Below are 12588 nucleotides of genomic sequence, written 5' to 3'. Positions count from 1 at the left end.
TGAGAGTCTAAAAGATATCAAGAAACCAATACATTGCTACTGCCCATACTTTCATGCTAAAAAAAAAATGAACTAGCCTGGCCATGAACAAATTTTCGTGACCAAATTCACCTTTTATTATCATTTTTCATTTCCTATATGTCCTTATAATAGTTGTTTAACTTTCCAGTGGATATCACCATGAGGAAATAGGTTACTTTTCTCCTGTCAGTCTACAGATAACTTCGCAGGAGGAAAAAGTAACAGAAGAAAATGTATATGGTGGCTTTGCTTCTTCTGACTTCCCAATGAGACAATCTGTTACTCAGTAAACACAGTTCCTCTCTCCCCCCTAAGAAGGTGATCTCTGCCAGGTGACAGACTAGCCAGAGCTCTGGTTTAGCTGCAGAACTGGCTGGAGTCTGGTTAGAAAAAAATAATAGTTAACATACAAAAATATAAATCTTTATCTGCTTCAAATCTAATTTCTTCAAATTTCCCTCTCCCACTACATTTCAAAAGCCGTAATAACATAAAAAATTTATACTTACCTTAACTTCAGGCTCTTTTTCGCATTCTTCGATATACAAGTCATAGAGTTTTTGAAATATAGATTTTCTAAAATTTAATAACAGAGACAACATACAACATAATGTGACTGTAACAATGATAAAATAAAATTATTTTGAATTTTCCTGTAATTTTTTCCCCAATTTCCCAAAAACGGGGTGAAGTGGGGCTGGATATGGTAGCTAACATCAACTGAGAAATTTCTAATACAGTTGAACCTTGTACAACTTTGGGGTTAACCCTCATATAACTTAGCTCTCTGTATCTACGGTTCCTCTGCATCCACAGTCAATCAACCACTGCCCACGTAGTACTGTTGCGCTTACTACTGAAAAGCATTTGTGAATAATTGAACCCACACAGTTCAAACCCACGTTGTTCACGGGTCAGCTGTACATGCAAAGTACCCGTAATATAAAATTTCTAGCTCAGTGTCTAGTAAGAATGAAATAAATGGTGGCTATCATATTTCAATGAATCAAAGATTTCAACAATTAATTAAGTATTCATACCTTCCACTAGATAGATATTTCCTTTTAGGAGGTCTCTGTCGGGCACTTTCAATGACATACTGAAAAAAAGAAAAGTTTAAGAAAACAGCTTGTCTCTTGTTTAGCACACGGACAACTGTTTTAAGTATATTTAAATCATGTGCAAGGCTAAAAAGGCTATTCAGTCACTCAAGTCTTTGATTTATATCAAATTATGCCTTGTAGGGAAACCTACTTAACTTCTAAATAAAATTTAGCACAATATTTACACGCTATAAGTAAAATCATACAGTTTTGCAATTGTGATTTTCATAGGTTAGAAATATTTGCAATGTTTTACGGCTGTTCAGAATATGCACAGCATATCCAGTTACAAGGACTCTATATATCTGAGCTATTTTCCCCTTTAATTGAGCAATTAGAAAATCTGTTAAAACAGAAACTATAATTTTAGAAATTCTATGTCCTTGTTCAAACATTTATTTCACAGTATTATTCAATTTTTGTTCCACAGCATTATCATCTGAGCATTCCAAGTTAACAGATGATCCAAACATCACCTGTTATTTATATACATTTACAGCAAAATTTCCATGCTCATCCTAAAATAACATTACTGTTCTCCTTTGACAGTCACAAACAAAAATCTCTTAAAACTGAGCTTTGTCGATTAAAGACAACACTATTTTAATATGTAACTTAGTCACACCTCACCTCCGCACGATCCAAAGCTAGTTCTAAAGCTTGCTGCTGTAAAAAGCAAATAGTGTATTTGGTAATATTAGTTATTTTCACATAAAAAATGATGTAATACATAAAACATTCTAATTAAGTGTTTAAATGTGTTTTATTTTCTAAAACAGGTCTAACATTTTTCTTTATTTCTCTCCTCCACCCACTCCATCATATGCTCAACATATATTACAAAGAAAAAATACAGCAGTCTCAGGCATTTGATTATGATGACAAATTAGATAAGAAATGCTACAATGATCTTCCCTGGCCATGCTTGTGCCACTGATACTGGGCCAAGGGTTGGAATTATGATAACTACTACCATTTTATAACTTCAACATTTAAGAGCATCATTCAGGAAAACACACTGGCCATCAGGAATACAATTAAAGTGAAGCAAAGACTAAACTCCCTTAATCTGCTATGAATCCTGAAAATCTGACAGGGGAGTGTCTGGCTGGCTGCTATGCTGGTACCTAATATCAACTTAGAAATTCCTATTATAATATAAAGAAAGTATAATACCATCTTTCTAGGTAAGGGCCTAGTAGAAATCAATAAATGATGGCTATCCTTACCATCTTTCAATGAATTTAAGATACCGTCAATTATATGCCTGAATTATTATTTTTGTTAACATTAAGAAAGAAAAATATGCTGCCAATTATAATTGTAAGATGTCACTGATTGCAGACACACTATCAATTCAGTAATTAAAATGTGAAAGCAAATGCATCTTAGAACTGATAAAAAACACAGTAGTATTATTATATGTACAATTTGAGATCTACTAGTAGGTCCCCATTTTTCACTCATTCATTTCTTAGAGACCCTTATTATAAGGCAAGAGAGAGAAGTAAGATTAACTCTATCTTCCTCATTTGGATAGCATTCTTTTGTAATGATACCTAAGAATAAAAAATACTAGCTATTTTAAAAAATTAAGCAAATATACCACCAATAATTTCTCTTTCTAGTTTTGTGGTTTGGGTATCACACAGAGTTATAATATTTTTCATTTATAATGACAGTCATTTGTAATTTCATTGAGAGGCACGGAACTTTCATTTTTTATTTACAAGAACCTACATGTTTCTGTTTTAATTTGCAGACTCTAATAATTCAATCTACCAAGTTGCATGGAGTAAAATTCCTGACACCCACCAAAATCCCAGGAGGGCAGGGGGAAGAGTATCAAACATCTAAATGCAGTAAGTAAAAAAAAAAGTCTGAAATATGCCATTATTTAAAAGGTTGTTAAAATAAATTTGTACCAATTTAATTTATTAAAAAATCTTATGGGCAGATTCCCAATGAAACTAGTTCCCAGGATTCAAGATGAGATTCTTGAGTATAAACTATTCTCCAGCATAAAAACATAACTTTGCATATATACTCTTGACAAATACACAAGGGTTTTAATTATTTTGCCCATAAAGCCTTAAAGTAAGTTTTATCAAAAAATTGTAAAAAATAAATGTAATAAATGATATACATCTATGCAATCAAATGTATACACTAGGACAATTCCAAACAGCCAGCCTTCTCAAGTAAATATTTCATCTTCTGAAATCAAAATTTTAAAAGGTCTAGTGAGATGTACTCTCATACATAAAACACTAGCATCATTTATTCACCGTTGCGTTCAAATACTCGAGAGGGAAGTGCTTAGCCAATTTATAAAGGCAAAATATAAGGCAGAGGTCAGAACCCAACTGTGACAACTCCACTGTTCTCTAATAGGGCAAGGGTAGACAGGCAAGATCCCAAGAAAAGATTTCTGAGGTTTAGTCAACATGGTGGTTGGTATTTGTTTATTCTCTCATTGTCAAATACTGTTGAATCTTTAGAATATCAGAAAGTGATTTTTTTTCCTCCTTTGTCTTTAATTCTTAAATGGCAAAAGTTAACTGCACAGCCCTAAGTATGCTTAGTGACTGTATGTGGTGAGCAGACATGTGCCATTAGAAGGCTAATATTAATGCTGCTTAAATGCTTAAATATTATTTGCAGTAAGCAGGTTACATTTGTTTAAAAATTTTTTAAAAATCTAAATTAAGAGAACTTTAAAATACCTGTGAGAAACCTGTGGCCCCCAAAACTGTATTTATACCCATCCTTCTTGCCAATGTTTTGGACTATGGTAAAGTAGGCATTAGTAATTATTTTTTAATACTTCATAAAAATAAGGACAGATAGATTATCTGTGTAACCTGGATATAATGTAGCACTGAATTAAGAGATGAGCGCTCTATTTTGTAAAGATATTGTATGTGATTGCTAAGTAATTTCCCAGTTAGGGTAACTTGGGGAGCTTACAAGAATATTTCTGTATCATACAGATATTTTCATCTAAATGAAGGAAAAGAACAGTCTTAACAACAGATACTAACATACTTTGCTGCAGCTTACCATTGTGGTATGAAATAGGGGTCCAAAAAGGAGAAAACTTATGGGTGTTGATGAAGTGGGGTGAAAATCCTATCTTTAGAAATCAATCTTAGAGTACTGTAAAAGCAAAAACAACAAAACCTCTATTTTAACATAAATCTATTAAGAGAGATGAAATTATTTAGTAACTGACAAGGAAAACTATTTTAGACACATTTCTAACACCATTTTTAAAATAACAATAAAATTTACATATTACAATTTATTCACTTATTAAAAAGTACAGTTTTAACTAGGTATGACAAAATACAGTTTGCAAGTTAAAATCATTATTCAGTTTCTTAAAAATATTTAACATTCAGGAGAGAAAATAATGTTTTTTATTTCTTCTGTTATCACAGTTGTTGCTCTCATTGTTACTCTGGATTATTTCAACAGCCTGTCCCGTGGTCTTGGTTACTATACAGGTCACTTTACAAATCATTCATTTCATCATACCTGCTGATAAAAGTCCTCTAATGATAGTCCTCCAAATGCCCCAGGCTACATTTTCCAAGGCAGCTTCAGTCTTTCCAACCTTTCCCCTCCTCAAGCAAACAAGAAACACTCCTTTAACACACAAGTTCTCATCCAAGCTGCACCATAGAGTAGCCTTGGGAACCTTTAAAAAGTGGGATCCACCCTCCAGAGATTCTGATTAACTGGTCTGGAGTAGGGCCCAGGGATCAGCATTTTTGGAGATCCCTAGATGATTCTAAGGTGCTGCCAGGTTGAAGTCCACTGCTATATCCTCTCTGCCTCCCACAGAGGTGGTATATGTTTGCTGAGAGTAACGCTAAATAAAACTTATTTTTAATCAAATTCTTTACCTAACTCCTTGTAACCACCCCTGTGTGTCTATACACAGCTGAGCACATCTTTAAGTGACAGAAAACAGTATTTTCCGTGTGAAATTGTTTTGGTTTATTTTCGGCGAGCCCAAAGCTTCAATTTTGCCAGTTCAGGTTTGAAAAAAAAAGGGGGGGGGGGTGGAGAAAACAGGGGAAAAAACCCACAAACCACCAAAAATGACGAATGATCATTTTAAAAATGAATAGGACATTCATCCTACTCTAGAAAAGTTCGTGGGAGATTTGAAGTGAATTTAAGTAGAGGTGAAATTTTTCTGACCACTATTAAAGATGAGGGAGGATACACTAGGTACTGACAAAATGTAATCACTTTAAAATTAGATCTCTTGTCACTAAATTGCAGGGGAGGGGGAGAGGAAGGCTTAGTGACTTTAAGTACTACAAAACCCAACGTATACCACTTACAAACCAAACATTCTGAATGTATACAGAATTTATTAGAATCCTGTGAGAAAACCTTTGTAATTATCGTCTCCATTTTACAGAATGATGCTCTCTTAACAAGTGACTTTCCCAAGATCACACTAGACCAGAATTCAGACCTCTCAATTTTTCACCTTAAGATTCTACTAAATCTTACGACCTTCAGACTACTCAATTCAGCACCCGTTTTTAGAATCTCAAAAGCAAAGCATTTAAAATAAGGACCCGATTCTGCTCAGACTAATAAAGTTTTTTCTTAATTTTGATCTGATTTTACATCATGGTTATCACGCATCGTACACCGTACTCAGCCTGCCTCCGAAAATCACGCTAATAATGTTTTCTATTTTGAGTCTGCCAGGGACTTGCATGTACTGTACTCAGAAAACGCAGCCCCGCCCCTGCGGTGGACATCAGAGACGGCTTCCAGGGGCAGCTATTCGCCAAGTTCATTTCTGAAATCCTAGGAACCACGGCGAGTTCCAGTAACCAATCCGATTTTAAACGTCGCCATCAATCGCACTGATTTCCCTGACAGACTGAGTTCCAACTGCTGGAGCTTTCGTTAAGAACTTCGGCTTTACCTGAAAAAACGCCCAACCGCACGGCGGAGCGACCAGCCTTTATTCAATATGGACACCAAGAAACCCGCCCCACCAGAAGCGCTACGCGAAATTTTGCGAGTTACCGGAAATACCTGTAACTGGAACCCCAAAGTCAAAGCTAAAATGAGAAGCCTGCCTTGGCAGCACAGCGAGACGCAACGGAGGCGACCGCAGGGAGGGAGCTGGCTCGGCCCAGCCCGCCGCCGCGTCTCTGGAGACGCCGTCTTCCTCCCACGGGCTCCGGGCCCCGGAAAGGCCCGAAAAGCCACTTGGGAAGCCTCTCGCTCACCTCTGACCCCGCCCCGAATCTCGCGCGCCTTCCCCGCCCTCCGCGTGCGCGCCACTCCCACCCGCCACCACCCACCTGTGCGGGCCCTCGGCCGCCCCATGATTGCGCCGCTGACTCGGCTGGAATGCGACGAGCCGAGCTCGGCTCGGCGCCGCAGACTGCGTACCCGCCCGCCGCTCGCTCCGCAAGCCCTCTCGCCCGCTTTGCGCCGCAGCCCCGCCGACCGCCTGTTCCGGCTCCCGCACTTCCGACTGGCGCGCTGGGCGGGGCGGGCGGCCGGGCGGCCGCGGGCGGAAGTGGTGGATCTGGGAAGGCGGGGCCGCGTCCAGGAGGTTCGATGCCTGGACCCTCCCGCCTGGGGCTGGTCCCCGCGAGGCCCGTCTGGAGTCAGGCCCGGTGGCGGGGCGAGGCCCACGAGCGCCTTCGCTGGCCCGAGGTCCAGGTCCGTAAAATGCGAGGTAGCGTGTGGCTGTTATTTCGGGGGTAGGGAGCGCTGTTGAATTCCTACAGTGAAAGAAACTTGGAAGGAGCTTTCCTTGTTGCCCAGCCCCTCCTCATGGAAGGAAGGGAACACCGTTCCCACATTTACTAGTCCAAGTCTCGCAGCCTTTGCTAGTGTGTCAGTCAAGTGCCAATGAATTTAATGTTAACAAAACAAAACACCTCAGTGAAGAATTCTAAAAATTTAGAAACGGAGTAACCAGCGCACTTTGCAATGTCTGAGTGTGATTCTGCACCTTTAAGCAACTTTGGTCGTGGGGTTATAAACTTTTAAAAAATTATTGTTGAGGTGAAACTCACAGAACGTAAAATGAGACATTTTAAAGTGAACAATTAAGTAATGTTAAGTACGTTTACAGTGTTGTGAAACCCACCCATGCTATCTAGCTCCAAAACATCTTCATCATCTCTGTTAAGCTATTACACTCTGTTCTTCCCTTTCCTAGACCCTAGCCAACACCAATTGCATTCAGACGCTATGGATTTACCTAATCTGGATATTCCATGTAAATGGAATATGTGACCTTTTTGTGTCTGTCTGCTTTCACTTAACATAATGTTTTCCAGGTTCATCCACCTTACAGCACGTATCAGTACTTCATTATTTTTTATGGCTAATATTCTGTCTTATTGTATGTATATACCACAATTTTATCCATCTGTCCATCGATGAACATTTGGGTTGTTTACACCTTTGGGTTACCGTGAATAGTACTGGTATGAATATTTGTGTGGAGCTATTTGTTTGAGTCGGTGTTTTCAATTCTTCTGGGTGTATACTGTTAAAGAAAACCAGACTCTGACAGTAATTAAAGGAGTAAAAACAGATTTTATTCAGGAAGTGTTGCAATAGGGAAAAGAGACCTCAGTATAGAACCGGGTTCCGTTACAAAACAGCATAAGCAAGAGGAGATTTATAGCAAAGGAGCCGGGTGAAGGGCAGGGGGAAGTGGGGAGGATTGAATGGAAATTGCCTAAAAGGAAATACCAGGTGTAAGGGCTAAATTCTGGCCAAACCAACTTGACAGGATTCTTAACTGAAGGCAGACCAGGGTGATCAGATATTAAAGATGGGGGTTGAAGAATTTCTTCAGATATCCAGATAGGGTTTCTCTCTAATCTGACCTAGCTGGATTCTTGCTACAACTGGTTGATGCCACAAGACGAATGCTAAAGTAGATGCTGAGAGGGCTTAGAGGAGCCTGACTAAAGTTAAGTCAAGGAGACAGTCTTTGTCAGTATCCATGAGTGGAATTGCTGGGTCAAATGGTACTTTTCTGCTTACATATTTGTGGAATCAAACTGTTTTCCACAGTGGCTGAGACATTTTACATACTGACAGTAACATATGCCAGTTCCGATTTCTCCATATCCTCACCAACACATTTGTTTGTTTTTGATTGTAACCATCCTAACAGGTATGAAGTGCTATCTTATTGGGGTTTTGATTTGCATTTCCCTGATGGCTACTGATATTGATTGGCCATTTGTAGATATTCTTTGGAGAAATGTCGATTCAAGTGGTTTGCCTGTTTTTAAATTGGGTTGTTTGTCTTTTTGTTGTTTAAGTAATAAATTCTTCATATATTCTGGATACTAGACCCTTATCACATACATGATTTACAAATATTTTCTCCCATTCTGTGGGTTGTCTTCACTTTCTTGCTTGGGTCAGGGTAGTTGTGTCAGGGGAACAAGGAAGTCCGAAGGTGGCATAAACAGACTTGGTCTTTGGGGATTGACTGGTGTCTTCAGCTGATTTCTGAGAAGAGCTGCAAATTCCTGCAACTTACATTAGGTAAGGCTAAGTTTTGTTTTTCTTTATTGCACGTGTGTTGTCCAACTCCATTTTGTCCCCAATACAAGTGACTCCATTTTCGTTTTGGTTCTACAGAATTTACCCGTTTTCTTCTAAGAGTTTTACGATTTTAGCGCTTATATTTAAGTCATTGAGTTAATTTTTGTATACATTGTGTGGTAGGCATTCCATTTCATTCTTTTGCATGTTGTCCCAGCACCATTTGTTGAAAAGAATAATCTTATCCCCAGTGAATGGACTTGACATCCTTGTCAAAACTCAATTTGCCGTAGATGTATGGGTTTTTTGGGGGACTGCTAATTCTATTCCACTGGTCTATATGTCTGTCCTGTGCCAGTGCCACGCTGTAGCTTTGTACTCATGTTGAAATTGGGAAGTGTTAAGTCCTACAGTTTTTGTTCTTCTTTTCCAATATTGTTTTGGCTATTTAAGCTCCCTTGCAATTTTGTATGAGTTTGAGGATCAGCTTTTTCCATTTTTGCAAAAAAGGCGCCTGGGATTTTAATAGGGATTGTGTTGAATTGATAGATCACTTTGAGAAGTATTGTTGTCTTAAAATATTAAGTCCTCCAATCCATGAACATGCTGTCTTTCCATTTATTTAGTTCTTCTTTAATTTCTTTTAGCAATCTTCCGTAGTTTTCAGTATACAAGTCTTTTGTCTCCTTAGTTAATTTATTCCTATGTATTTTTTTTTTTGAATGCCATCTTAGTTTGCTCGGGGCTGCTGTAACAAAATGCCACAGACTGGGTGCCTTAAACAACAGAAATTTCTTTCTCACAGTCCTGGAACCTGGAAATTCCAAGATCAAGGTGCTGACAGATTTGGTTTCTGGTAAGAGTTCTCTTCCTGGCTTGTTGACAGCTGCATTCTCTCGGTGTCCACATAGTGGTGAAAGAGAGAAGGATTTCTGGTGTCTCTTCTTATTAGAATACTAGGCCTTCTCTCCAAAAACAAGCATGTTGGAGGATAGGGCTCCAACATATGAATTTTGGGGGAACATAATTTGGTCCAGAGCAAATGCTATTGTAAATGAAATTGCTACTTAATTTCCTTTTCCAGTTATTCATTGTTGGTGTATCAAAAAGCAACTGATTTTTGAGTATTGATTTGTACTTTGAAAACTTGCCAGATTTGTTTTTAGTGCTAACAGGTGTGTGTGTGTGTGTGTGCCCGTGTGTGCATGCGTGTTTTATGTAGGTTTCTGTATATAGGATCATGTCATCTGTTAATTGAGATAGTTTTACTAATTCCTTTCAATTTGGTTGCCTTTTATTGCCTTTCCTTGCCTAATTGCTCTGGCTAGAGTCATTCCTTCATTTTAAGGAACTGGTTCACGCAGTTGTAGAGGCTGACAAGTGTGAAATCCGTAGGGCAGGCTGGTAGGATGAAAACATCCTAGCTTCTCTTCCAGTTCCCTTGTCCTGTTCCTCCCTCCCTCAATTGATAACCAGTATAGTTTAGCCTTTTTTTTTTTTTTGCTTTATTCTGCTATTTTAACATAGTATACAATATAATATGGATATAGATAAATATTTGTGTCTCCTATTACTAATACTAATGAAAACTGGTAAAGAGATGGAATTAAGCATTTATCCTGTTTTTGTAATTCACAGTGCCTCAAGGGATTCAATTAATAAATGAGTGGAAATTTCTTTTTAGAGAAGAATAAAAGCTAATAAATGCAGAAAGATTGATAGATTTTTTTTTCACCATTTTGAAACTCCAAATGATTTAAGGCATCTACGTATTGATTGACTCACATCACTTAAAGAGAAACGACAAGACACTACATTCCTCCTGACAGCTGTACATAGAACTACCTAGGAAGGAGTCTTGAAAAAAGTTCAGTCATGCCTCTTTGTATCTAACTAGTTATTTACCCCCCACCAAAAAAAGACAAAGGAACATGTTAAATGACATTACAGTCAGCAAGATCCAGAGTATAGGAAATTCTACAGTATATATAATAGTGTTTCCTCACAAATGTATCAAATGGAAAAGAGAGAGGGATGGGAGAACCTACAGATTAAAGAAATTGTTGAAAAAAACTACAAAAATCGAGACAATATAGAAATTTGAACACTGATTACATATTCAAAAACATTAAGGAATTATTGCTATTTTTTAGTTGTGATAATGGTACTGTTGCTTTTTTTTTAAAGGAATCTTCATTCTTTAAAGATATAGCCTGCAGGGATAAATACGGAAATGTTTATAGATGAATAGTTATGTTTCAGATGTGCTTCCAAATAATTCTTAGGGATAAGAGTGGGGAAATGGGTGTGGGTTTAGGTAAATCAGCATTAGCCATGAATTGATCATTGTTGAGGCTGGTGGGTGGGAGGCCATTGCATCCTTTTTTTCTACTTTTGTGCATCTTTGAAAATTTTCAGAGTATTTATTATGGGCCCACCTTAGATACCTTATTTCTCTCCCTATAGTCAACCACTGTTAACAGTATGTTTATTTAACTTTCCACTACTTCTCTGTGTGTATACAAGTTTTTATGTATGTGTAGGCATAATCATGGATATATATCTTTTTGATTTTCATATGAATGGAAAAAGAGCATACCTGTCTATACGGTTTTCCTTCTTGACAATTGGAAATCTTTCCATATCCACACACACAGATGTACCACATCCGTCTTGCATGTGCAGTCATTCTGTTGGATGATTATACCATAGTTTGTTTAAGCAAGGCTTCTATTGTGGACATGTACATAGTTCCTATTACATAGTTTTGCTATTACAAAGAGTAGTATACTGAATATCTTTATACATAACTTCTTCCTCCCATGTGAGACTCTATCTGTAGAATACATTGTTAGTAGAAGTAGTAGAATTCCTGCATCCAAGGGTTTAGCACTTAAAATTTTGCTACATCATACTGTTGCAGAGTATTTCTTTAAGAATTTATATCAACACTTCCAAGAGTATCTCTTTCTTCTGTCACTGAAACTGTGTATTATTAAACTCCTTGATCCTGCCAGGCCATGTGAAAGTATGATTTTGTTCAATTTCACATTTCTTTAATTGTGAGTGAAGATGAACATCTTTTCATGCATTTATAACCTCCCTCCCACCTCCCCACCTTATGTTGCCTTACGTGTTTCTGCTTAAGTGTCATAGTGGAAAAGAATCACTAACCTTTCTTCCCTACTATCCTGCTATGCCTGGGATCAGTGCTCCAGCTCTGGACTCCTTGACTTCCTGTGTCTCCTTCTGTCAGCACTTACACTGGAAAGTAACCATCTTTCTCCTTTGCTGGATCTTGAGCACCCTAAGGTTAAGACCATATTTCTTAAGTCCGCTTCGAGCATCTGGCAGGGTGTTTGGTACTGAGAAGTGCCTGATAAAAAGAATCAACTAGTAAAAGGTTGATAAACTGCCTTATACCATTAACCTTCAAATTATCACAATAGCAGCAAAAACTCATTTATTGTTTACACTAATTAATTGATTTAATCCTCATAGGAACCATACAAGGTTTTTTTAATCCCCATTCTATAGATAGAAAACTGAGGCTGATACTTAGCAGAACTGGGCTTTGAGTCCAGGCTGTTGACTTTGGAGATAATGATCTTAATTACAAAAGTTATACCTCTACCCATAGAATAATGTTTATTGAGCACAATTCTCAATGCTTGATATGTATCCTTTCCTATAATTCTCACAGCCTTGTGAGTTATTAAATAGTGCCTAACAGTGACAGACTCTCTCCTTGACCAAACGTTAGTCAGACTCCTCTGAGCCCTCCTCTCCACTAAGCCTTGACCTTGCTCTCTCCTGTCACCCCCTTCCACTTGCTGTCCTTGCATTTCACAGTTTTAGCAAGAATCTTGCTAAGTCATTTTAGAGAGAATCCTTG

At 38.0% G+C, this 12588-nt stretch overlaps 1 protein-coding gene across 16 annotated transcripts in view; it reads right to left on the bottom strand.

The window, feature by feature from the left end:
* Positions 1–6607, bottom strand: part of SUPT20H (SPT20 homolog, SAGA complex component) — a 33326-nt gene extending 26719 nt beyond the window's left edge. For 10 of the 16 annotated variants that reach the window (XM_031465905.2, XM_031465916.2, XM_031465918.2 and 7 more), the window contains exons 1-5: positions 6198–6356; positions 4188–4283; positions 1755–1790; positions 1062–1120; positions 531–597 (exon numbers count right to left, since the gene is read on the bottom strand). In XM_031465905.2, the coding sequence (XP_031321765.2) occupies positions 531–597; positions 1062–1120; positions 1755–1790; positions 4188–4190 (165 nt within the window). In that variant the 5' untranslated portion in view covers positions 4191–4283; positions 6198–6356. Of the gene's footprint in view, positions 1–530; positions 598–1061; positions 1121–1754; positions 1791–4187; positions 4284–6188; positions 6363–6469 lie in introns of those variants that run through there. The other 6 variants (XM_064493194.1, XM_031465908.2, XM_031465907.2 and 3 more) reach the window with 6 other exon arrangements.
* Positions 6608–12588: the final 5981 nt, after the last annotated feature.

This window comes from Camelus dromedarius, chromosome 13 (genome assembly GCF_036321535.1).
Source record: "Camelus dromedarius isolate mCamDro1 chromosome 13, mCamDro1.pat, whole genome shotgun sequence".
Taxonomy (NCBI): Eukaryota; Metazoa; Chordata; class Mammalia; order Artiodactyla; family Camelidae; genus Camelus; species Camelus dromedarius.
This window is presented reverse-complemented; position numbering and strand designations above follow the sequence as displayed.